The sequence below is a fragment of the Vulpes vulpes genome, chromosome 12 (assembly GCF_048418805.1).
Source record: "Vulpes vulpes isolate BD-2025 chromosome 12, VulVul3, whole genome shotgun sequence".
Classification (NCBI taxonomy): Eukaryota; Metazoa; Chordata; class Mammalia; order Carnivora; family Canidae; genus Vulpes; species Vulpes vulpes.
The window spans coordinates 166,855,397-166,881,889 of NC_132791.1; the positions used below are offsets into that span (position 1 = coordinate 166,855,397).

The 26,493-nt window shown below is 60.5% G+C and overlaps 1 protein-coding gene across 1 annotated transcript in view; it reads right to left on the bottom strand.

Annotated features, from left to right (window-relative positions):
- Nucleotides 1-5,058: 5,058 nt before the first annotated feature.
- Nucleotides 5,059-26,493, bottom strand: part of JPH3 (junctophilin 3) — an 81,577-nt gene continuing 60,142 nt past the window's right edge. Inside the window, exons 3-5 of the mRNA XM_026004955.2 lie at nucleotides 11,213-11,337; nucleotides 8,466-9,364; nucleotides 5,059-6,860 (exon numbers count right to left, since the gene is read on the bottom strand). Coding sequence (XP_025860740.1) covers nucleotides 6,780-6,860; nucleotides 8,466-9,364; nucleotides 11,213-11,337 — 1,105 coding nt within the window. The 3' untranslated portion in view covers nucleotides 5,059-6,779. The remainder of the gene's footprint in view (nucleotides 6,861-8,465; nucleotides 9,365-11,212; nucleotides 11,338-26,493) is intronic.

A 26,493-nucleotide genomic window follows, 5' to 3' on the forward strand; every position in this document is an offset into this window, starting at 1 on the left:
TCAGGCTCAGGTGACCGAAGTGAGGTTCACACCTGGGAACCAGCCCCCCACTTGTGCTGGGGTGAGGAGATGGTGATGGTGTTGACTGGGACTGGGTATGACCTGCTTCTGCTTGAGTGAGTGTGAGATCCATCTGCCGTCCACTGAAGCAGCCTTCGAAGTGACTGCCATGTATGTGCCGGGTGTCTTGAACACAGCAGGCTGTGTGCATGGTCACCAGAGACCGGTGTTGTCTTACTGGCCCAAGTGGCTCCTGAGTATAACCAGAGGCATCTTCATTTCTTTTCTGCGAGAGAGCATGGGCAGTGCTGGGTTTAGTTTGGGCCTGGTCACCCAACAGCACTGGTGCCCAGTGGGAAGCTAGGGTGCAGCCAGTGGCCAAGGATATAAGCCATCAGGACTTGAGCCCCCATGGGTGCGGCCAGTGCTGGGCCTGGTTTGCTGGTGCCGAGCAGGAGTGGGACCTTCTGGACCAGACCTAAGCTGGGCTTGTGGAGTGGGGGAGCCATGTGCCAGGGCTCTGGACTGGGGAGGTGGGTCTGGAAAGACACGAGTATATCTAGGGAGCTGTCCTGAGGTGGGAGAAACTCGTCAGAAAGGAAGGCTGAGTAAGCTCCCCATGAACATAAATCAAAGGAGGCTGAACAAAGCGATGCCATGAGACCCTGGGGCAGAGCCTGTGGAGGGGAGTGTGTGGGGCCAGTGGTGCTGGTGGGGCTAACTCAGGGAGGAGGGGGTGCATGTCAGGCTGGGCTCCCAGAGCCCTCCTGCCCAAGACCTAGGACACAGGGCTGCATCCAGGGGGAATGCAGGCTCTGCCCCAAGAGGGAATTCACATTTCTCCCTCTCAAAATTTTGGCATTAGAAGGAGATTGCCGTGAAGACCCTGATCTGTAATGAGATGATGCAAGGGACCCAAAGTTTTCAAATGATGTTTATTACTAAAAGGAGCAAAATTGTTTTAAATCTTGACAGTATCCCTTGCTTTCAGATAGTGAAATACATAATAGTGGTATGATTTGAAGTGTTACATTCATTAAGGAAAAGTATTTAATTTTCATTTTATAAGTAACCAAGCTATTTTTCCCAGCTAAAAGATAAAATGGCGAGGTAACATTTTTAGCCGCTTCATCAATAAGAAAAATCAAAACATAGTTAACATTCCCTTTTTGTCAATGCACAAACGATTGCACTGTATTAAAGTTTACATGCACCAGGGGGAAAGTGGGAAAGAGAAAACGCAGATCGAGACCGATTTATGTCAGAATTCACAAAAAGGCATCTCTGTCAGGGTGAGCGGTCTCCTGTGTAGTGTGAGGGCACGTGTGCACACGCTGCTCACCTGAGCAGTGAGGGCTGCGTCGGTTTTGTTTCGATCAGGCTACAGCGGTTGCTGTTTCTTTGGACGTGGTGAATGGTACAAGTAAGCAGAGTCCAGCTGTGGGATCATCAGCTCAGTGCACTGGAGGCACCAGCAGCTCGGCAGCGGGGGGTCCCCGCCTGCCAGTAACCCCGAGTGCCGGCATTCCACGCACAGGGCCGACCCAGCACCAGCGGGCATCAGGCTGGAAGTGCAGGCCACATTGCTCTGGTGGTGGCAGTGACAGTGCTACATAGAGCAGGGCCCACCCAGGGATCCCAAGCTGGGGCTGCAGGAGCAGCCTGTGTTGGGGCGTGCCTGTGGAGCTGACTACCCCCCTCCTGTACCCACACCTTTCTTCTCCCTGCTGGGTGCCTGGGGGGCAGCTCTCCTCCTCACTCCTGCCTTCCGCAGGCAGACGAGGGTATAGGGTATCCTGGGGATGGACAGTGTTCAGGGAAGGAGACCTCCTCAGGTGGCAGGAGTGCTATTGGCCTCGTGGTTGAACAGCATCTGATGGAAAGCTCTTCATTTGTGACGTGTGTCCTCGCACAGGAAGCACTGGGAGACAATAACTCTGATCTTAGGGGACTAGAAATCTCAAGCTGCTCTGCTAGATCACACGCTGACCTCTGACCTTCATAGCGGGCATGGAATGAATCGTCGGGGCAGGTGCTAGTAGCAACAAGTAGGGGGAGCAGGGCCCAGCCCACACTTGCCCTGCCCACCTGCCCTGCCGTCCCTTGGGGCCTCCTGCCCTTCATGAGTTTGGGCTGCCACTTCCCTGTGTCACCGGGCATTTGCGGCTCAGACAGGATGGAAGGGCAGTGGGAGAGGGCATGCACAGACACAGCAATGAGGTGTGTGTGGGGGTCTTCAGCAGGTGGGAGTGGGGGGAGGCGCAGACAAGTGAGGTAGGTATGAGGTGTGCTGTTCTCTGCCTTCCCTGCCCGCCATCCCCTGAAGCCCTAGGCCGGGGCTGCCGCACCTACTCTGGCCCTGGGCTGCTCTCAACTGCGCAGATCTGCCCTCAGCAGGGCTGCCTGCCTCTCTGAGGTCAAAGGACACGCCAGAGAGCTTGCGTCTGTCCCCCTACCTCTCAAGTATCTCCATGTGGGGGTTTTACGCAGAGGCAGACTCTGAAAGCGACCTCTGTTCCTAGCTCATGGGCTATAGTTTTGGAGAAGGTGAGGCCGTCCTTAGTAGTTTTCACCATCCGGGCGCCACATGGTGCTGGTGTCTCCTGTCTGCAGCTTTCCTAGGTGCCTGGTGTCCTCCCTACCCTCTTCCATGGAGGCTTTCAGCACCTGCGACCCTTGGTTTCCAGAGCTTTCAGACTGTAAAAATACGGCTTCATTTTTCTGTTTTTGAACAAAGGCAACTGTACTTTTTCTGCTTTTAAGGCTGAGTTAGCAACATTTCATGAGAACAGATCTCAGGGACACTTGAGGACAGATCATTTTTCCAGTCTTCTCTTACGGACAGTATCGCGGGACACATGGCCAGGCCTGGACAGGGAACAAAACTAACAAGGCACCTTGCATTTGCCAGCAAGAGCACACTTCACCCTTGTTCCTCATTGTTTTGTCTGAACTCCTGGTCCTGTTGCTTCACATTTATGCTTATCTGACATGAGCAAATCCTGTCTAAGGCAGGACACCGTGGACACATGAGACGCCATCAGCTCTGCTCCGTACTGGCCATTATGTGGGGTCAGGCCGCACACGCGGCTGTGGACAGAGAGGCTTTAAAATCTAGTAGGCACCTTTATGTTAAGTTTCTGAGACCAAAGGCAAGAAAAACCGGAAGACAAGACCCATAGGAGTTGGAGAAAGTGAGCTTAGTCCAGACCTGAGGCTGGCCCTCTCCTTAGTTTAGAGAGGTGTCCTCTTGTGTCTGTAAAGAGGAAGTGAGCACCTGCCTCCAGAGGAGGGCACTGTGGGTGTCTGAGGCGTGTCCACCCGAGTGCCCATGAGACCTGCCTCCAGAGGGGACCCACAACTGGTGCTGATTCAGGAGGGGATCAAGAAAGGTGGCCAAAACCCAAACTAAAAAAATGCAGAAAACACCAGCACATTATCTTCTTTGTACCCTCAGGTGTTCGTCTACATGGAGCCCGTCAGGCTCTCAGTAACGTCCTTTGGTTTTAAGTGGGGTGCCCGTGTAATTTATCCTCCAAACTGGGACTGTTGAAAATGAAAGGGAGTGTTTCTAGGACCACGTGGGGACGTCAGGTATTGGCCAGGATGTGGGGTGCCTGTTGGTGTGGGCACCAAAACCAGGCACCGAGGGCTGGTGAGACCTGAGCCGAGTCCAGGCACCAGGGCATCTGGGTTGGCACAGGTGCTGAGGAGCCCACTCTGCCACTGTGTGTGTGTGTGTGTGTGTGTGTGTGTGTGTGTGTGTGTGTGTGTGTGTTTGCGTTTGCGTACATGTGCTCATAGCCCATGTAGTAGCTTCAGCAAAGACGTGAGTTTATCAACTGGTAAATGTGGCTGTGGACTTCTTGGGAGAGCGATTTTGGCAATGGGCATTGCACTTTTTTGGGTACCCGGAAGTTTTTTCCATCGATGTCCTCTTCCTGGTCACTTATTTGGGCGTCTGTATTGCACCCCTGCTCTGTGTCTTTGGGAATCCCGTGTGCTAATGATGAGGAAGCTTGGAAGTGTGAATAATTTTTCATGTGCTTGAAATTATCCAATCACTTTACAGGCCCTGAGCAAATTTCAGAAAGCAGAGGTAGCCTGCCATGTAAGTTTCCTCACATTTTTGGTGAATGCAGCAGGTGTACCGTGGGCACAGACAAGCTCCCCTGCTGAACCCGGGGGCGGGGAGGGGAGGGCAGCATCCTGCCCAGGTCTTCTAGGTGACATGTGACTTCAGGGCTCCCAGCCCAGGGAGGGCGGCAAGAGCTGGGCATGGAGCGGTGACCTGGCTGCCCCCTTCCCCACAGGCCCCAACTCAGGAGCTCTTGGCCTCTGACTTCACATCTAGCACATGGAAGCAGCTGTCAGGGGAGAAAAGGACTCTCATGAGGTTGTTCTGGGAGTAATTAAAACTTGTCAACACTTGGTACCACAGGGGGCCAGCCCTGACATGCATGTCCATCCATGCTTCCTGACAGTCCCGTGTGACCTTTTCTAGCTCCACATGCGCGTCCATCGGGAACATGCAGGAGAGATGCTGGTTAGCTGCCCTGGCCCCAAAGTAGGACAGGCACACCTGTTGGGGAATCCCAAGGCTTGGGGCCTATAGGAAAAGCCAGCCAGGTGTACGGAAGCACTCATGCCTGCTGAGCTGCCCGGTCCTTAAGCAGTTTGGAAACCACTTCAAGATCCACTTCTAGAGTCTCTGAGACCTGGGACGTTGTGGTCTTCGTGGAACCCACGGGTAGTTCCCCGGTGGGCAGGGAAAGGGCAAGCGCTCTGGGTTCCACAGCTGTGGTTTCAGTGGTCAGATGCGTGATGTGACCCAAGCCAGTCACTGTGTGAGCCCCTCCTGCTTTCACCGGGCGGCATACACACATTTATCTGAGCGCCTCCCAGGTCAGCACATGCATGCGCGCACGTGTGTGTGTAACCAAATGTAGGTACCATTTTGTGTCATCCTGTTACCAGAATGTACTAAAATCTGTGGTCCTTATGAAGAGTTACAAACACAACTATAAAACCCATGTCCCAGCATGGAGGACTCTGAGCTGCAAGGAGCAGGAGTCTTTATTTGGTTCACCTCAGATCTGCAGCAACCACTCGATAGTAAAAAAAAGAACGGAAAGTAAGATGTACAAAAAGATGCAATTTCCCTTTAGAAAGTGACATTACCAGCAACGTATTTCTTACGGATCCTCGCCTCCCTCTCCTATGTCCCCACTCCCCAAAAAAGACCCCCAGACTAAGCCAAACTGAGAAGAAGTGGGGAGTGAATGTAGAACGGAAAAAATAAAACTGGCTTTAACTGGAACATGCTCTAATCTTTAGTTTATTTCTGGTTAAAAATATAGCAATCCAGTGCAGTGTAGTAAAGAAATCTGCTTGAAAGGTAGCAGAGAAACAGCTGAACATAAGCAAAGCAAGGCAGAGTCCATAGCCGGGCCGGGCCCAGGACGGCTGTGGAAGCTCCCGGTGAGGGCCGTCCCAGGTGTGAGCGCAGAGGCCTGTGTATGGACGTGGCCATGCCCCATAGACACGTCCATACCCACGGGCTGGGGCTGGCTCCAGCGCTAAGACCATGGGGCGCCCAAACCTCCTGGAACCTTTTTTCTTTCATTTGGATGATGGAGCAACAGTGGTAGAGGATATAGACCCAAACTCAACCACGTGTATTCGGGTGAGAGGGAGAAGCTACGACTGCTTAGGAATTTTCGTTCACATTCCTGTCCTGGGACCAGTTCAGCTCCAGGGTACGAATGAGGCATCTAGACAGAGTGTGCACATCGGGAGGGGAGGGGAGGCCCACACAGGACAGCGCTGCAGGGACCGTGTGCTGAGTGACCGTGAGAGAGGATGGTGTGGAGGGCCAGGTCACTGCCATAGACGTTGGACGGGGCCAGGGTACCTGGATACACCTGCTGCATGCCAAGTGTACAAATGCCACACTTGGGGCCAGCCTGAGGGCTAAGTGGCCCCACGCCACTCTCCGCCCCCGGTCCTGTCTGCAGCCCTGCTTCCTGGGGATGGGGGAGGGGTTGGGGGGAAGGATGGTGGGCGTGGGTGTGGGGGCAGACCCAGGGAGCAGAAGGACCTTCCTTTCAGACTCTGTGGGGAGCTAGCCTCACCTCCAAGGCCAGAGGGAGCAGAGGGCAGGATGTGGCGTTTCAGGGGGAAGAGAAGAGGCAGCAGGTCCCTGCTTCCTCAAGTACACAGCACATACTCCGAATAGACGCCCAGGCTGCTGCCAACGGGGATGGCACTCCCGCTCCCCCCTGCTGCACGCCCATACGGTCACCCGCTCACTCTGCCAGGACCCAAAGGAAAAGCAGAGGTAGCCGACTTCCTGTGCTCAGCCTGACAGCAGCTGCTTCCCCATCGGCCGGGCACAGCTGGACACGCGGGGGCCTTCCTCCACTGCCTCCTCTTCCAGTCCCAGGCCGGCTGTGATGGCGGCGAGGACCGTGGCCGCTTTAGTTTTCGGCCATTGATTTGCTGGGATCCCTTTCCTTTCCACACCAAGCTGGAGGGTCGGCGTGCTGGCCTCCTTCTGCCATGCCACACAGCATCGTGTTATACAAGCAAAGAATTTTGGCTAAAATCCAAAAAACATTACCCAGAAAAAAAGGCAAACTGTGAGTAATACCCAATCATGTTGTTCTGTGAAAAGACTCGGAAGTGGTTGTCGGGCTGTCCGAGTTACGATCCTTCCCTTTTGTCGTGTGTTAAGGTCCCTTTTGTACACCAGTCGTTTTTGCTAACGCGACATCTCATCAGATGAAAAAGTTAATAAACAAAATGGCGACTCCGATGTTGAGCAAGATCACCATGGCCACCAGGATGGGAGCCGAGCCCTGCAACAGGAGGAGGACAGGAGAGTTGAGCCCACACCCGGCCTGCCCCCTCCCCGCCCCTCCCCCAAGCAGGTGCTGTGGTCAAGGCCGGGAGAGGGTCCTCCTCCTCAGGCTGCAGTGACTGGTCCGGGCAGCCCCTGTACATCTTCCCTCCCCATGCGCCAGGTGGCCTCAATGAAACGTCCCCAGCTCTGCAGCTGGAATGAAAGATGACTGTCCCCCGGATTTCCCATGTGGCCCACCCAGAACGCCCGGCCTTTCCTGCCCCTGGAGCATGGCTGCCCGGGCCACAGCCTCCCTTCCTGGGGCTGGCTGTCCCTGGGACCTCAGCGCTGAGGAGTGCAGAGGCCGCGTGCTGGACGAGGGGCACCAGCAGAGCCCAGCTGGAAGCCAGCCACCTGCTTGTGCCTCTCCCCCAGGGCGCTTCATCTTCCAGAGGACCAACGTGATCCTCTCCCACCCCTGTCCCTCATCCAGCTTCCTAAAATAACTTCACATGCACTGTGCACATGTGTGTACACATGGGCACACGTACCACATACAAATGTGTGCAGACATTTCTGGCTGCTGGGTCAGTGGCCGGAGCTCTGGGTGCCAGCTCATCTGGCCCAGCAGATGCACTCAGGGCTGCTCTGTGGTGGGATTTGGGCACGGGGAGGCAGAAACACCAAGGAACCAGCCCACCAACAGGACAGAGGCACCTGACCCCAGAAAGCTTCCCTTCAAGGAGCACAGGGCCCTGACGTGCCAGATGGTGCCACTCCTGGGCACAGGCATGGATGCTGACTCCACCTGGCAGCTCTGCTGGGTCCCAGATGTGTCCAAGGCTCTGCATACCCCATGGGGGGCGTGTGGCCCTCCACCAGCAGGTGAACAGGCCCTCGTGGGCTGATGCTGCAGGTCCCAGCTGGCCCAGGCGGGTCTGAGAAGCTGTGGCCAGGGGAGCAGGGTGGAAGCCTCCAGGGGAAGGGTCCCAGAAGGTCCCTCCTGTGTGAGAACCCACCCGGCCCAACACAGTCCAGCCCAGAGCCAACGTTCTATCCTCTATGCTGCCTGCCATTGGAGGCATACAAGGACCGTGAGCAAGCCCTGGTGTCCCCCACTGGACGTGGTGACCTAGATCATGACCCCATCCTGAGTGTCAGATCCCAAAGGCAGGTGAGCCAGAGGGGCTGTATTCTCAGGCTACTTGTGAAGACTGCAGCTCTCGTGGGGAGGGAAGCCTTGGCATGGATGGCCTTGCCCATGAGAGTGGGCATCGTGGGAGGACCCCAGCGCCTGGCCCCCAAGGGAAGGTCTGGACAAAGCAGAGAGGTGAGAGAAGTGTGGTCTGGACAAAGCAGTCCTGAGCCAGGGTGCAGCCCAATGCCCCAGCTGCTTTGGCCAGCTCTCTGTGTTCTCCAGGACCTGGGACCGTCCTCAAACCCAGTGTTAGCAAGGGCTCCTTGCCAGGGCAGGGGAGGACCCTCAGAGGCAGTGGAGTCCCGCTACAGCCCTGTTTCTTTTGGGAGCTTCTAGAACCGCCCAAGTGCATACCCTGTTGCCCACCCAGGCTTCCTCTGGGGAGGGTCCCTCCCCGCACTGCCAGTGGCCGGTGACGCTCACCGTGCTGGACTTGAGCTCGTCCCCGTTCTCCTCGTCCGACTCCAGTGCCACAGGTGAGGACCTCTGGGGCGGGGAGAAGGCCAAGTCCCAGCGCAGCAGGCGTGGCTCAGCCCGGTCCCCCAGCCGCAGGCTCTCCAACCTCTGCACCGCGGGCTCCGCGCAGGGGCCCAGCCTGGCACTGTCCTTGTTCTGGGACTTGGACCGCAGTCTCTGGGTCCCAAAGCCCCGGTCGTCGGCGCGGTGGTCCTCCCCCAAGCCCCGGCAGGCCGCCCCCTTGCTGTAGCGTCTCTTCTGGGGGTGCACCTCCTGCACGTACGAGTCCATCCTCAGCAGCGGCTTCATCTCCATCTCATAGTTGCTCAGCTTCTCCTCGTCCAGCTCCAGCAGCTTGGCACCCCCAGAGCCAGGGTTGCCGGCCCGGTGGTGGGAAGTCCAGGAGAACGTGGGGGGTGATTCCGTCCGCCGCTCCCGGGACTTGGGGTTGCTGGGCTGCTTGTGGCCCGAGCCTCGGGAGCGGAAGTCGTCCGCAGGCTGACCGCTGCGGAGGGCACCGCCGCGGATGCCCCTGGAGCCTCCGGCCTTCTCCTCACCCCAGCTATTGCGGGGATAGTCCCCTCCCCGGCCCTCCAGGAGCATCTGGATGTCCCCGCCTCGCTCCTCATCCACCGACACCTGCCGGGAGAAGTGGGCAACCTTGTTCCGTGAGGCAGGGGCCGGGGGCGGGGTGGCCGTGGGGCTGGCGGGGAAGCTCTGCAGGGGGCTGTCGTCGGGGGTCAGGTCCGAGGGGGTGGTGCCTTTGCGGTACAGCTCGGGGCTCTCCTGCTGCAAGGGCGTCCCCGTGGAGGCCACCTCGACATCACTGCTGGAGATCGGGTGCTTCGGCCGCTGGTACTCGAGCCCTTTATGGAGGGGCGGGAAGCACACACGGGTGGGGTTACTCACACCCTCGGTGTCTCGTGAGGCCTGACCTCACTAGAGGACCGCAGGAGAGCAGGATGGGGCGAAGGCCCTCGCCATGGTGCCCAAAGCCCTTTCATAGAACCACAGGCCCCCCACCTGGCGGGCACTTAGACGGTAGGTCCCACGGTGCAGTGGTGGACGGAGGCTCCAGTCCACCCCCCTGGCTACACCCTGGTTACCCAAGGCTCAGTGTGCAAGTGCACGGCCAGCCTGCTCTGTGCTCCCACGGCCCACCCGTACTCCAGGTCCCTCCAGAAGGTGAAGGAAGCCTCTTGGTAAGGAGGCCTTCTCCAGGGTCTCATGGCCTCCCTGGGTGCAGCGTGCTGTCCCCTCTCCACCCCCATGCTGGAGTCTCTGAGCTGCGGCAGCAAGGGCCACAGGAGACATGGCCCCCCAGCCTGGCAAGGGCTGGGCCCCGGCCCCTCCGTCTATGAGGGAGGAGAGGTGCACCATGCCATCGGCCACACACGCCAACAAGGCTCCTGCTCCTGCCTCTGGAATATTGAGATGGGGCAGGGAGCAGTACAAGGCAGAGCTTCAGACACCTGAGTAGTCACCGTGGCTGTTGGTGACCACAGGAGGCCCTACCTGGTCCCGGGGAGGCTGTGTATCTGGGGGCACAGTGCACCCCTTCAAGCACAGGGTCTGAAGCTCCACACCGAGGGCTGGTTCCCGCACTGGGGTTCCTAGGGGGCCAGTGATCACACCCCTGCCCTGTTGTGTTTGGGACTTCCAAGGGCCAGGGCGCCCAGGACGCCATGCCCTGTGGTAAGACCTGGAGGCTGCAGGTCCAGCTGCCCTGTGGACTCCGCACAGCAGAGGGAGTTGTGCCCTCTTGTGAGGCTCTAGCACCTCTACTGCCCAGGCCACCAGCCGGGAGATTATTCTCAGCTGAGATTAGTTCCAGAGCACAAGTCGTTCCTGGAAGTATCACTGTCAGAATCAGGGCAGAACATGCAGTATCAGTGGCTGGACTCCCAACATTGGCGTCCCCTGTCTTACAAGAGTCCTGGGGTTGCCAAGGCCACTCGGGTCCTCCTGCCTCCCAGAAACAGGCCTGGCCTCTTGGCTGCCCCGGAGGCCAGAACCCCTACCCGCGAGGCCTAGAGCCACAAGCTGTAGGAGAGCTTGGGGTTATCTCAGAACAGACTGGCACATGGCCCTAAAACCTTGAGTGGTTTCTTGCTCTCTAGTCCTAACCTTCTGTGGTTCGGGGGTTCCAAAGGTGGAAAGATATGGGGCGGCTGGTCCACCCTAAGGGCCTCCGCAGCCTCTGGTCATCACTCACCCCAGAGGCTCCAGGCCACCTGTTGGCCCCAGGCTGTGGGCTCACCGGGCTGCACGCGGCTGTGCCCTTGTTAACCCCTCGTGATGAAAGAGGGGCATACAGCCGGCTGACACGCACGGGCTTCTAGCACCTGCCGGAGGAGGGGCCCAGAGCGCCCCCTGCTCTAGAGCTGCGCCAACCACCTCGGCCAGCACCCCCAGTCCCATGTGGCGATGCACATTTCATGATGACCGAAGCCCTAGTTCCTCAGCTGTCCTAGCAGCCTCTGCATGGCTGAGAGCCACCGGGTGGGCAGAGTGGCTACAGAAGAATGACCGGAGCAGGAAGGGCAGGGACAGGACACGGACAGTGACCTCCATGGAAAGCAGGCATGGTGCACAGATGGCGGTGCACAGGCATGCAGGGGCGGGTGATGCCGAAGCCTCGCACCCCGACATGCACGTCTGAGGGAGGCGTGTGCTGCGGTGCCACGGATGCCCCTTGTGGGATGCGCACTCACCATTTTCCCGGTGCTGGAAGGAAGGCGAGAACTCTTTGGCAGTGATCCTGGCGATGCGAGCCTCCTCCTGAGCCTTCTGTGCTGCGGTGAGGGCGGCCTCGGCCTTGGCCCGGGAGTGGGAGGTCCTGGCAGGGGGAGGCAGGGAGGGCGGTAAGGGCCCCAGAAGCAAGGCGGAGGGCCAGTGGCCTCCGAATCTCCTGTAGTCATTCAGCCAACATACTGCCCACCCAGCAGCCGGCCGAGGGTCTGCCAATGCCTCCAGGCACAGGGCCCCCCACAGCGAGGGCGGGACCTGGCCTCGGACAGATGTCTGCGCCCAAAGGACAGCCTTCACCCCGGGCGAGCGAGCACCAGCTCCTGCGGTAAGGAGCCTCCCTCCTTCCCCGTGTCGTGTCCGTCTCTGAGCCTCCGACACAAGCAGGAGCTTGATCAATGCTGGTCTGCCCGGGAAGGAAGAGTTGGGGGACACCTGTGCCCAGCCACAAATGGGGGTGAGCAACCTGCCGGCCGGGCGCCAGAGCCCGAACAGGCCAGGCCTGATGCCAGGACCAGGTCCGAGGGCATAAGGAACCCCAGCTCCAGCCTGGCACCGGGCCCAGTGAGGGCATCGGTGGGCAGCGCTGGAGACCGTGTCAGAGCCAGACTCCCCTCGCGAGACAGCGCCAACCCCGTGGCCGCCTCTACCCCCTTGCCCTCCTCCCTCATCCCATCACATGGCACCTTCTGGGCTCTGGGAAGGGAAGCCAGGGTGACGGGGCTGGATTCACGGTTGCTGGCCCACGGCCACCCGACCCTCAGCACTCGCTGCAGGGCACGGTCTTGGCCATCACCTGGCACCTTCTGGAAGCTGGTATCACTCCTGTATGTGTGGAGGAAACCAGCTCAGAGTTTGAGAGGTTTCCCCAAGTCAGCATGAATCATGGTCTCTAGAGAGAAAGCATGTCCGCTTCCCACGGGCTCTGCACTGGGAGAAGCCCATCTCCCACTGGCTCTTAACTGGGGGTGACTGCCGCATGGAGCCCAGGCACGGCCCTTCCTGGGGAGCCATGGCCCCGGGAGGTCACGCTTCTGTGTGACTCAGCTTCCGCCCCGGCAAGACTCTGGCACCACTGACCTCACGTGTGGGCCCGAAGTCCCTAAGCTCAGGCCTGACATGGGCGACTCTTCCACACACATACACGAGCCAGTGGCCCAGCCTGATGGTGCCACACCCCAGGGTGGGTGGTGGTGCACCTGCCGGCAGGACGACCTCCCCACCCAGAGGTCCCAGAGGCTCCAGCTCCGGACTCCAGGGGACCCTCCTCCTCCTCCTCCTCATCCTCCTCCTCTAACGGTTAGAGGCGGGTGGCTGAGCCTCCCACCTGCCTGCTGGCCTGGCCCCAGGGCACTGCTTCCCAGCGCTGGAGCAGCCAGTGTGCCACGGCCCATCCCTGAGAGGGGCAGACTGTCCTCAATGACTCCTCAGCTGACGAGTGGTCACTACTAGGTGGGGACCCCTTCCCCAGGTGCCGGGGCTCCCAGGAGCCCTGGAGGAGCCGCTTCTGCTACACCCTGCCCAGCCTCTCGGCCGCAGCCCTGGTGCACAGGGGCCTTTGGGTGGGTCCCCATGTCCCCCTGACCTTCTGCTCAAAGCGCCCCACACGGTGTTCTCCTGGCCCTGCAAGGCCAGCGGCCGTCACCATGCAGCGAGGTCCTGAGGCTGAGACGCAGCCCGAACACAGATGGACAGACAGGGCCCAGCCGGATGGCCTGGCCCGGGGAGGAGAGGTGCTCTTGCTGACGGGGCCTTCTCAGCATGCCCAGAAACACACAGCAGCGGAGCTTGGCTCTGGGGGAATGCCACAGCTCTTCCCAGAATGTTCCATGTGGTGGTTTGGTTTGCGGCAATGGCCATTCCATCCAGCGGTAACTTGCGTGCTGTACAACTGCCCCATTTACGGCCCCCAGTGGTTTCCAGCGTCTTCATGCTCGTGCCTGCACTGCACTCCCCAGGCCCTGGCCCTTTCTCATCAGTGACTCCTCCCCACGGCCCGAAGCACCCCAGGGACCCCCGCCTCCCTGTCAGGCAGTGGGCCTGCTCTGGACTTCCTGCCCAGATGATTCTTTGGGGACTGAGTTTTTCAACGGAATTGAAGCTCATATAACAAGCCAGAAACGCAGTCGGGCAGTGAGCGCGCTCACCAGGCTGTGCAACAAGTATTAGCGTCTGTTTCCAGGACGTTTCCGTCACCCAGAGGGAGGCCGTCCCCCTCCCACCCTGCCCCAGCGTGGGGGCTTCTGAACAACCACGTGGTGTTGACAAGGCGCCCGCCATGGTCACAGGGCCCAAGTGCGTGTGGCTCCCGTGCATCCCACACTGTGGCGCCCCCCACCCAGGACCTGGATACACGGCTGGCAAGTGAGCAGGTGCTGTCCACAGGGGCCTTGGGACACATTCGTGCACCGAGTCCAGGAAGGCCCGGCCCGTGGGTGTGCAGGGCACTCCTGCCCATGAGCTGGGATGCTGAAAAAGGAGTATGTCGTGCGGGCTGAGAATGGAGCCACGGAGAGGGTCAGGTGAGGGGACCCAGGGGCTCCTGGACTTGGGGGGGGGGCGCCGTGGACAGACGACGGGCAGGCCTGTTGGCGTCTGCAGCCCCATGAGGGCCCGCACCCCGGCGCCTTCCAGTAAGAAGCTGACCCGTGGGCATGTTCACGAGCAAACCGAGCGAACTGGACCTAGGAGAGCAGCGCCAGCCGGTCGCACACACGGGGCGTGCCAGAGGGTGCGAGGGGCACGTCAGGCACCCTCAGACCTGTGGCTCCGGGGAGGGATGGCCAGGCCCTGGGCCTGGAAGAAGGTTCTCGGCCTCACAGGGGCCTCAGGGGCTTCCCACAAAGACTCTCACTGCTGGCGGCTGGGGCCACGGCAAGTGAGCTCAGGGAAGACCACTGGAAGGGGCCAGGATGACCTGAAGCCCAGCATCGAGGGTCTGGCTCAGGGCCCGGCGCTATTAGGCTGAACGAGGGGGGCTTAGGGCAGGCGCACACCCCCGCCAGGCCCCTCCCCAGGAAGGCGGGACGTCCTCTGCTGCCCACTAGTCTCCCCGTTCCCAACAGTTACTGGTGTCAATCAGGTGTGGGTGGATGTGGAGCCCAAATGGCTCTGGACTGAGAGACGGGTGGCACAGCGTGGCCACTAGAGACACTGCCACGGACGGTCGCTGAGGAGGCGTGGTTAGAGCTTGCAGAGCGACAGCCAAGTGCAGGTGGCTGGATTAGACGAGGTGGCGCACGGGATGGAGTTGCAGGAAAACATGCATGAGATTTCATGTTGGTTAAAGCAGCGAGTCTGAGGGCTCCTACAGCAGCAGCGAGAGCGTGTGTTCGTGATGCAGGACTCGGCTGAAATCCCCCCAAGTGTCGGGCTAGCGGGTCGTTGTTTGGAGCCCCAACAACACGTGTAAACACGTGGGTGCCACCCCCCCAGTCCTCCGTCCCCACTGGACACGTGGCTGGGCCACAGCAACCTCCCCCATGTGGGGCGCATCCAAAAGGCCCATCAAGGGACGCCTGAGTGGCTCCATTGGTGAAGCATCTGCCCTCAGCTCAGGTCGTGATCCCGGGTCCCGGGATGGAATCCCGCATCGGGCTCCCCACTCAGCGGGGAACCTGCTTCTCCCTCTCCCGCTCCCTCTGCTCCTGTGCGTGCGCACTTGCTCTCTGAAATAAATAAAATGTTTGAAATAAAAATAAAAAGCCCATCAAGACTGATGCTCCCTTCCATTTCTGGCCAAACCCCTGTAAACAAAGTCAGCACACCCCAGCCCCCTTCCCCACCCTCGCCTTCTCCGGGTGAGGCAGGTCTGCTGCTAGAGCAGGGGTTCTGCTGGACACAGCACGTCTGGGCAGCATCTATGCCTCGCCTGTGGGGCCTGGCTCGTTGGCCGGTGAGAGCCTGGTCACTACCTGCAGACCGTCCGTGAGCACCCGGCCTCAAGCCCAGACACTGCGGCAGGTCCTCCAGGCCAGCACAGTGGGGCGTGGTCCTGCGAGCCCAGGAACAGGGCCTCAGCCCCCACCCCCAGGGGACCCTCCCTCCCATGGTGGGCAGGCTGCCAGAGAGGAGGGCGTGCTGCACCCCTGGCCCCACTCACATGCCACCCCTGCAGGGGCCACTGTTTGGTTTCCATGTATTCGCTTGGTAAAAATACCACAAACGTTAATTCACCAACATCGTACGTGTATTTACATACATACATTCACACATAGAGAGAAAGACTGTGCTGTGCCAACCCTAAAATAAAATTGAATCAAGAAGAGTGCATTTAATAGAGAAGAAAGCCTCCCGGCGCGTCACGAGGGCTGATTCTGTGGGAGACTCTCAGGGCCGGCCGGGCAGTCAGGCCCCCTGGGTGAGTGAGTGGAGGGGTGAAGCCCAAGGCACCTGAGCCCCCTGCCCCCACAACCCCCACAGGGGCCCAGCAGGCAGGCGGGGAGGGGGCGGCGCCCCACGGCTCCCTCCAACACGGGCCACCACCTCGGGCTACTGGAGACAGGGTGGCAGAGGATGCGGGGTGACCTGTCCCAGTCCATCCCCCACCCGGTTCCACCCTTGCAACCTGTACTGGACCGGTCCCCCCCGCCACCCCGTCCACCCAGAACCTGGGACTGTGACCTTACTGGGTCCAGATGGGCCACACTGGACATCCTGGCTGCCCCAGAGTATCTGACTCTGCGGGGCTGGGCCCAGAGACCTGCATTCCCACTGCTCCGGTGACGCTGCCGGCGGGCGGGCCGGGGACCTCTGAGAACCACTGCACCACACGCTGGAGCCCCCAGACTATGCCCCCACCCTGACCGCGGCCCACTCCCCCTCCACCCGCAGTGGTTCTGCATCCAGCCCCCCCTGCCAGGTGGCCCCCTCCTCCCAGGTGCATGAGTCGGACCCCACAGCCAGCCGGCTGCCCACTCCCACTCTGGACTGAGGCCATCCTGCCCCCAGGCAGTACCCCAGACCCAGAGCAGGGGGTGCGTGTAACCCTGTGACGGGCTCCCCAGCTCTGGGGTCTCCAGCCTTGCCGGACTCCTCACCACCCAATTCAGAATGTGTCTTTCCTCACAGTCCTCTGTTGCTTGTTACTCTGTGGAGGCAGGTCTCTTGGAAAGGAGGGGCCCAGGGTTCTGTCAGGTTGCCATAGGATGTGGCTGCGAGGCCCCTGCTGGCACCAGTGCTGGTGACCGAGGGGCTGAAGGGGCCTTGGCAGGGGCTGGGGGTGCTTGGGGGGGGGGTCGTGCTGGGTGTCAGAGGTGGGCCACGGGGGCCCTGCTGCAGGGGCGCACCCCTCACCAGCCTGGCGGCAGGGGTCTTCCACACTGCAACATGACCCCTGCCTCATTTCCACACCCCGGACAGATGGGGACACTGAGGCACAGAGGTCTGGCCTGATGATCTAGTTCTCCTCCAGCTCAGAAAGGTGTCAGGAGTCTCGATAAGTGACTCAGGCTGCCACCGCCATCTGAAGGCATCTGCTTTCTGAAAGCCCCTGTAGGGGGTGAACAGCCTCCCCCAGAATTCACATCCATCCAGAACCTCCGAATGTGACCTTCTCTGGAAATGGCATCTTTGCAGATGTGCTTCGTTCAGATGAGGTCGCTGTGAATGGGAGGGACCCCAATCCCATGACTGGTGTCCTTATAAGCCGGACAGAGATGCACAGCGGAGGCCCTGTGAGGATGGAGATGGAGGGATTGGGCCGAGAGGGGCCCTGGGGGTGTGGCTGGAAGTGGGGCAAGACACGCATGCGTCTCGGGCCACATGAGGGCCTGCCTTTCACAGGGGGAGACACACTTTGGGCACACTGAAGGTCCATTGAACGAAGGTCCAAACAGATGTCCCTTCTCCCTCGTGACCCCACAAGGTCCCAGGGTGGCCCACGGGGCTTCAGGCCTCGGGGCTGAGGATGCCTCCATGGTACCCAGGCACCTGCCCAACACCACACCTGCCCCTCCCGCCAGGGCCACTGGCCAAGGGGCCTCCGTGTTTCCCGAGAGGCGACCCGGGAGAGGTCACACTGGCCGTGGCGTCCAGATGCTGTGACTGCCACCCGCTCCCTGTCTCTTACACCAACCACCCCGTGGTTCACCCTTTTACAGCTCGGGGCAGAGCTGGGCGGTCATCACCACTGACTCTTGAACATTTCCAGCTCCAAAACCCCGGCCCCATCAGCAGTCACCCCCGCCCCCGGCAGCCACCATCTGCCTCTGATTCTGGCCCCTTCCTGTGATCAGGGTCCCATGACACCCCCGCACCATGTCTGAGGGTCACCATGCTGCAACGTGGCCAGGGCTTTCCGGGCTGCACACGCTCCCCAGCCTGCTGCGGGTTTGGGGACCACCTCCCCCCGCAACCAGGTAGTGCCCGACCTGTCTGTCCCCACCCTGCATGGGGCCCAGGGAAGGACTTGGAAGAAAAGCTGGCAGCTCAGGGCCAGAACAATTATTAACGCAAAATCCTTCCTTCCCCAGGCGTCGAGCTGGCGCCGTGAGCCCTGTTTCTACGTTACTGAACCTGCCGGAGAGCAGTGGGTCAGTCAACTAAGGGACACGCTGAGAGCCGTCACGAGGGAGGGCTGCGCTCGAAAGCCCACTGGCGCTCCGAGCCAGGGCGGCCCTCAGGGACACCTGTGTGTGTCGGGCCCCCCCACCCATCCCTCTGGTGTGCCGTCTGCTGGGCCCCCTGAGCCCAGCCCTGGGCCCCTCCATGGTCCGTGCGGCCCCACGCAGGGAGGGGACAGCGGGCTGCCCCGGGACTGGCAGCAGAGACAAGGACACCGGCAATGGGGGTCCACGTGGCTAAGGAGGGGCCTGATGTCACTGAACAGGAGCACATCCCGTGTGCCCACCAGGTGCCCCTGGTTCGAGGTCTTGCCCGCATCGCACATGCGGCTGCGTCCCCAGTCCCGGAGGGCAGTGGCGGGAACCTGTGGGCCACAGCGGGAATAGCACGCTCTTCCACAGGGAGGCTCGGAGGCCTCTTGCCCGCACAGGCGCCAGTGCACCAAATGAAGGGGCACCCCCGGCAAGGCACCCGGGGAGGTGGTTGGCGGCTCTGAGACCACGTGTGACAAAGCTGTGCTCTAGCAGCCACCCAGGGTCACCATGGATGTCCCTTCCCGTCTGGAAAATGCAGCTTTTGTCTTTCTTGAGCCCGGGAGGCTTGCAGCCTCAGAGGACATGTGTCAAAGTGAAGGGCCACGTTGTGTCCCCCAATTGACACACTGGGACTCCTAACCCCGGTACCAGCTGGCATGACCACTGATGGAGTTAAGATGTGGCTGTCAGGGTGGCCCCCAGGCAGCAGAGACCAGGGCACAGACATGCCCAGGACAGAGGCCTCTGGAGGGTCCAGGCTGCCCACATGCCCCCTCGGACGTCCAGCCCCCAGGACCCAGGGTGAGCAGTTCTGGTTGGCTGCCCACCCTCGGCCCCCTGCAGCATCTGGGGACGCGGCCCAGCTGACACAGGGTGTGCTGTTTCCTCCACAAACAAGCCCCTTACTGGCACCATCACTTCCTCCTCAGCCAGCTCTGGTCCCCGAGTCACCCTCGGGCCTTTGGTTTGAGCCAGTCCCACTGGCCTGGTGGCTCCGAGACGCTGAGGCCAAACCCAGTTCCAAGAGCGAAGGAAGAGAGCCCTTCCACCACCCCAGCAGGCCAGAGCCCGACCCGACCTCCGTACGGAGCATGGGGAAGGCCCACTCGGAGCCAGCTGCTCCTGCAGACACGGTCGTGACAGCTCCCCCTTGTTAGGGCGGGACCCCCACCCCTGCTGGGGTGCAGCCCGCTCCCACCCCCTCTGAGCCAGTGCCCGGAGCACCTGGCTGTGGGTGCCACCTGTCTCTCTGAACCCAAGCCTCCCCAAGCCCTGCAGCCCAGCACCCGTCAGCAGAGGCTCCAAGTAGGAACAGGCGTTGTTCATACAGAAGGGGAAATGAAGGCCCAGGGGACGCAGAGCCAGCTTCTGAGTCCGATCTGCCCACAGCTGGCCTGCTCTGCACATCTGCCCACGAGGTGCTGTCCTGCAGCCCGGGTGTGCTCGGGGCCTCCTGAGCAGGACCACCTACCTGCCAGTGACCCGCCCCGCCCTCCCGCTGCCCCCACCTGCCCTCGCCTGCCCCTTCAGATCCACGACGGTACACCGAGGCTGCAGCTTTTGCAAACCCACATGACTTCTCCCTGTGAGTCCACTCTCTGATACACTGTAAGGAGGTGGACCCTTTCTGGGCTGGGCTGGGCAGGAGCAGGGTCAGGGCTGGTGCAGGGGAGAAGAGGAGAGGGGAGGGAGATGCTGGCAGGGAGAGCACGTGAGAGCAGCCACAGCACCACCAGGAGCTGGCCACAAATGCAGGTTCTCAGGCCCCGTCAACCTGCACAATCACAGGAACCCAGCTCAGAAAAGGCCACACTGAGCCTCCAGCATGCTGCCTGACACCAGGACTCCATCCTCTGTCCTTCAGGGGTGCCAGGAAGGTGGGCTCTCCTTGGAAGGACACCAGAGCCTGGCCAGAGAGCCCTGGATGTGCCCTTACAGGCCTAGACTTGAGGCCTTCCAGATCCTTGGGCTGATCACCAGGCCCCATGGGCCCCAGCCTCGCGGCCGTGGAACAGAGGCCGCACAGGCCATGCTGCTGGCACGTGCCCAGCACACAGGACGCCCGGGGGACCCACAGCTGGGTTCCCCCTCTGGCCTGGCTGGCAGCACCGCCCATCAGTGGAGAAGGTCCTGGTCCATCCCCCAGACCCCGATCTAAGGGGCCAAGCCCCTGGCAGGGCCCATGGAGCGTGAGGCACAGGGCTGACCCCTACTCCAGGGGGCAGGCAGGTAGAGGGCATCAGAGAGAGCTGCCTCAGTCAGAGCAGACCGGGAGGCCCTGGTGACCCTGGGGTGGAGGACGGCCCCGGGACATCCCTGGTGGCATAACCCCGAGGCTGCTTTATTTCAGGAACCACAGGAGAGCTGTGCAGAGGGTGGCCCTGGAAACCACATCAGCAGTGGGGCAGAGAGGCTGCTCCCACGCCCCTCCAGGGCAGGCAGCACTGAGCAATCCCGCATTCTTTCCGGGGGGTCCTCCTCTCAGCCGCCCCAAGCAGCCGTGGTCAGCGGATAAGCTGAGAGCTGCGTGCTGCCCCTGGGTGTCTGCCACATGTGCAGAAGCACGCAGGGAGCCCCAGCCAAGTCTGATGGTCCCTAAATGCACCGCGCACGGCGCACATGCCCATCAGGGGGCCCCCACCCACCCACCTGTGCCCAACCCTCCCCATCACGGGGACGCATCAGCTGGAGGAGGAGCGACCTACAGTGAGGTCTTGGGGGGTCTGTGCGAGCTAGCCCCACCCCCCGAGAGGGCATGGGAGGAGCCAGTACCAGGGTGGGGGACCTGGAAGCTCATCGGCAGAGACAAACAAGACAAAACGCCTATGGGGTTATGTAGTCAAGGCCTTGTCAGCTGAGCTTCATCAGCGCCTGGGATGGGGTCTGGGCAGGGGTGCGGCAGGGGGTGCGGCGGGAGCCCTGGGTGGGGGCCGTCCCTGGAGATAAGCCGTCAGGTTAGCTCCAGAGCACACCGTCCTCTGGAGGCCCCTCCTTCCCCAGGGAGGGAGCTGCCTTCCCAAGGCCCGCCGTCCCTCGGCCCTCGGCCAGGTGCTCTGTCCAGGGGGGCTGCTTATGGGACAGTCCCACGGCCTGGGGGCTCATTTCAGAGCCGGGTGCTGGCCCAGAGCCCCTGGCGCACACCCCGTGGAAAACATTGCCACTGGCTTTCTGCTGCTTGTCCTAGGAGCCAGCCGAGAAGCCCAGCAGACAGGCTGGAGGCTCTCAGGTGCGTCCTCAGCTCCGGGCTGCCTCTCCTGGCCTCCATCAGCCTCCCAGAGTCACGGGTCAGGGCCTCGATGCTCCAGCGCCAGCACCCTGCCAACAGCCAGTGCTCACAGAGTGCCCAGCACCCACCCTCAAGGTGCCCCAGTGGCACATGAGGGCTGGACCCCAGCATCTGCACAGGGTGTGGGTGATGGGCAGCACACTCAGCTTGTCCTGACAGGTGAGGATGCCAACGCCAGAGACGGGAAGACCTCAGCTCTGAGTCACCCCCACGGCCAGCCGTTCTGGAGTGCCACCACTGTCAGACCTCATGCAGGTGCTGCGGACGCGGGAGAGAGCACGACCCAGCTCTTGCCCCTAGGAGGCTCAGAGAGCAAGACGGGCCTTCACCACCATGCCGCACATCCCCAGGCTAGCACCAGGTCAGCGAGGGCTTCCTGGAGGAGGCAGACTGGGACCTGGGATCTGAAGGACCAGGAGGAGAACGGTAAAGGTGAGTGGGGGAGACTGGGATATGTGAGGTCTTGGGTGGGAATGAGGTCACAGAGCACCCAAGGACATGAGCAGAGAAAGAGGATGGGGCAGGAGCTGGATCCCAGAGTCCGGGCTCCTCCCAAGACCAGCAAGAGGCCTCCAAAGGGGCCTGGGCAGGTGGGAACTGGCACCCACAGCTGGTGTGGGTGGACAGGCCAGGGACAGAGGGGACACAGGTGGCCCGGTGGAGAACTAACCCTCCCCACGGGCCCACTTGGGCGGCCGCAGCGCCTGTCACCTGTCACAGCCCCAGCAGCAGAGGCAGCATCGCATGCCCGCCCAAGCTGGTCCACAGGAGGACTGTGGGGTTTGGTGGCATGTTTAAGCCCTTGTCAAGCCAGACAGGAACTCAAACAGAGCCAAAGAGTGAGAGGAAAGCCCTCGTGGTGGTGATTTCAATGAGGTTTTCTATGGGAGCCAGAGCCAGGGAAATGGGGGGGGGGGGGGGGCAGGTTTCTGCAGAGCCTGAGTCCCGCCTGTCTCTGGAAAGCATGTGTCATCTGGTCAGAATGATAAAGACATCCCTTGGAGCGGCCTGCAAAGCCAGGGAACATTCTAGATCAAGCCACAACAGCTGGCTTCTCTTCCTCCCGCCAGATCCTTCCCTACCCCCATTCTTTTCCTGTTAAAAAATCCTCAAAGAAAGAAAGAGAAAAAAAAAAAAATCTAACGAAGGACATGTTGCCCTGCGCACTGACGGGGTCAAGCAAGGCTGACTCACAAAGGCGACCAGACGCCGACAGGGTCACAGAGGTGCCGTCACAGAGGGACAGCCAGCCGCCAGCACTCCACGCCCGTCCAGAAACGGCCCTCGCCTGACACAGAGGCTGTGCCCAGAGGATGGGGGCTGTGCCAATGTCCTGGGGCGGCAGGAATAGGCCACCACACCCCTGGGGGCGGGAGCGACAGACCCGTGTTCATTCTCGCCAGAATCGCGGCCCGGGCCCCCTGCCTAGTCCCCAGCCCCAGTGCTGCCGTCATTGTCTGTGCTCCTTGGCTTGCAGACGCTCACCCCGGGCCCTGCCTCTGCCTTCTCAGGACACTGGTCACTACACGTAGGGCTCACGTCATCCAGGATGACCTCATCTCAACATCCTCAGTCACATCGCAGTTCCCTCGCTCCGAAGAAAGGCACGGCCGGAGGGTCCGCTGCACGGGTCCCCTGAGGCCCGCCCTTCGAGACCCTCCGTCCCGGGCCAGATGCTCCCAGGAAGCAGTCCTGCACCTGCCCCCCACCCCGCAGCGCCCGGTTCCCAGGAACACTCCATCTGGGGCAGGTCGGGCCCCCGTGAGCCTCAGTCTACCCAACTGTGGAGCGGGTATAGCAAGGGTCCCGCGGGAGGGCTCTCTCCGGAGCGCCAGGAGCTGGGCGTAGACCGCACACAGCCACTTGTTAGCGGCTGCTTTGTGGGTTTCGTTGTTCAGCGGCGTTATCGAGCTACAGTTCGTGTACTCTGACAGCCTCCGGTTCCAAGGGTACAGGTCGGTGGTTTCTAGCGTACTTGGAGCTGTGCAGCCATCACCATAAGCTAATTTTATAACATCGCCCTTACGAGAAAGCTCACGCCCGTCAGCGCTCACTCACGGCTCCTGCCGCCCCCGGCTCCTGCACCTGCTCGTCTGCCTTGTATTTTGGTTGCTGTGTCGAAAGAACCTCTCTCAGGAGGAAGCCGAGGACTCAAAGTCTGGGGCTGTGGTGCCACTGTGTGGGGTCTCCACCTGCTCTCTGGCCGCACCCGAGCCGCCTCCCACCTGGCATCATGGAGCTCCTCTTGGAGCTCAGAGAAACTCTTTGCTACAAAAACAGACAAAACTCCAGAAAACCACCGTCTTCGAACAGCAAAGAAGACAGAAGGAGGCTCACACTCTCACCCCAGACACAGAAGCACCCCCCACCCCACCCAAAGCACTGCTCAATCACTGTAGCCCACCAGCCACCCCCACCACGGAGAATGGGCCTGGTGTGCCCATCGACCACGTGCTGGCACCAGGGACTCAAAGCACGAGGCGGGTCCTGCCCTGAGGAGGTGGCACGGCTGATGGGGACGGCTGGGGTGCACAGAAACACAGCGCGGTGGGTACCACCAATGCTCTGGGGCACGGGGACAGGGCATCCCTGAGCTGGAGGTAATGAGGGGCTGGCCAGGCGGTGAGTTCCAGGAGGAAGGGACAGCAAGTGCAAAGGCCCAGGGGCAGGGGAATGAGCAATGTGCAGCACATCAGAAAACAAGGAGGTGAGGTGGGGGGGCAGCAGGATCCGCCTTGGAGGGAGACAGTGGGTGATGGAGATCATCCTAAAGACCGGCTACGACAGCTGGACATACACACACATTTCTAAATATACAAAAGCAAGAGGAGTCCTTTTAAAACCTCTTTTTTCAGGTGTAGAGAATGAATGTGAATTTCCACTTCCACCTGTTTGCCCACCCATCCAACGTCCCACAGGGAACTACTCTTAATTCTGGCGGACTCTCGCCCGGCGCACGGTCTGCGGACTTAAAGGCATTCACGTCTTATATTTGAAACCCAGGGATCCCTGGGTGGCGCAGCGGTTTGGCGCCTGCCTTTAGCCCAGGGCGCGATCCTGGAGACCCGGGATCGAATCCCACGACAGGCTCCCGGTGCATGGAGCCTGCTTCGATCCTGGAGACCCGGGATCGAATCCCACGACAGGCTCCCGGTGCATGGAGCCTGCTTCTCCCTCTGCCTGTGTCTCTGCCTCTCTCTCTCTCTCTCTCTGTGTGACTATCATAAATAAAAAAAAAATTTAAAAAAAAAAAAAAAGAAAAAGAAACCCAAACGGCGCCATACGCTACATATTCTTTTCCCATTAGTTGTGTCGCATCTAATGTGTCACGGACAGGTGTGCATACGAGTTCACTGAGGTTTCCCTCACCCCTTTCGGCGCCTGCATGACATCGCGCCGCTCGGCCGGGCAGCAGCCCCCACGCGCGCACACTCATCACAAACTTCGGACACAGATGTTCGCACACCGCGCCCTGCTCTGCCTCTTGCCGTTTTGTCGTTGGTGCTTTTTTTTCCAACCTAACGCTGTATCTGGGAGATTGTTCCACACCAGCAAACACAGAGCTCTCTTCTCTTGTTCTTTTTAATGGATTTTTTTTCCCCCGAAATAAACTGTGCCTGCTCCTGCTGATGAACATGGAGGTTGTTTTTGGTTTTGCTTTTACAAATCACGATCCGACGATATCCCGGCACATTTGAATCTCGACACACATATCTGTCTTCAAGGACACGCTCCAGAAGCACAGCTGCCGTTTCCACACATCTGCTCTAATTTGGTGACTGTCATTTTTTTAAAAAGCCCTTCCCAAGCTGACAGGTAAAACACAGTGTGATTCCATTGTTGTTTTAATTTGCATTCTGGTTAAGAAGAGGGAGGCTGGGTTTCTCCTGTTAAGGTGGAGGAGTTTTTTTTTTTTTTTTAAAGATTTTATTTATTTATTCATGAAAAACAGAGAGAGAGAGAGAGAGAGAGGCAGAGACACAGGCTGAGGGAGAAGCAGGCTCCATGCAGGGAGCCCGATTGCGGGACTTGATCCCAGGTCTCCAGGATCACGCCCTGGGCCCAAGGCGGCGCTAAACCGCTGAGCCACCCGGGCACCCCAAGGTGGAGGAGTTTACAGAGAAACAGGGAGGCCGCTCCTGCCATCCCCATCTCACAGGTGAGAACACTGAGGCTCCCGCAGCAAGTCCCGCCGGGGCATGGCAGGTGCGTTTGCCACCCACAGCCCAGCCCAGCCAGAATGCCCGCAGGCCCCAGCCTTCCTGTTGGGGGGCTTGGGGGTGTGCATCCTGGTTGCCATGGCAACCCACAGGCTCCTCTCCTCAGGCACCCGCTTCTCTTAAGGAGCTGATTTTCCAACATCATTCTGCCCTTCCCGCCTCGCCGCCCCTCCCGGCCCCAGTCTATGTTTAGACTGAGCGCCCCCTCTTCTCCTCCCTCACCCCACACCCAAGCCCCCGCACACCAGGAATAGCAGGCGAACCGCCACCCTGCGAGTAGCCTACATACCCATTGAGCAAGTGGAAAGATGGCTAATTTGAGTGCTGCGCTTCCACCCGCGGGCGAGCGCACAGGCCACCTCTGCCTGTGACTATGTGTGCACCGGGATGGGGCCAGGGCGGGGGGCGGGGCACCAGTGCGGGCAGGGGGTGGGGAGCCTGGGGGCCAGGGGGCCAGAAGATGGGGGCCTAAGGGGTGGGAGGGCACAGGACAGGACGGGGGCAGGGCACCAGTGTGGGCCGGGAGGTGGGAGGCCCAGGGGGTGAGAAGCATAGGGGGTGAGGGGCCAAGGATGGGGGCCAGGCACAGGCATATCCTGGGCGTACGAAGAGCTAAGTCACGTGGTGGGTGCTGTCCTTCTCAGCAGCCTCCCCCCATGAACACACATTTACCTAAGAAGCAGCTCCTGCCCCTGCCTTCTGTGGTTTGCCTACTTAACACCCTGCCCCAAACCTGATCTTTGAAATAACACTCAGGTATGTTCCGTGAGTAAAGGAACCCATGTGGCCATGACGCCTGGACTGGGCCCAGGACCACTGGCCTCCACGGGCTGGAGAGGAAAGGTGCCTGCCTCCTCCAGGAACCTCGGCACGGCACGGGCCAGTTCTGGGGCCACGTCAACAGGGCAGCAGAAGGGACCATGCACTGGAGGTTACCACCAGGGGCCCTGGTGCAAGTGATAAACGGGACCTGGTGGTTACTCTGCCCTCCCGGGGCCTGCTGTCCCTGCCTCCAGTGGAGGCAGGATCTCCAGGCCCTGACATGCCACTGTCTGATGGAGCAGAGCAAGGTGCCGTGCCATGTGGCCCATCAAACATGCTGTGACCCCATCCACTCAGGGCCCTGAGTGCCTGGGCCTACC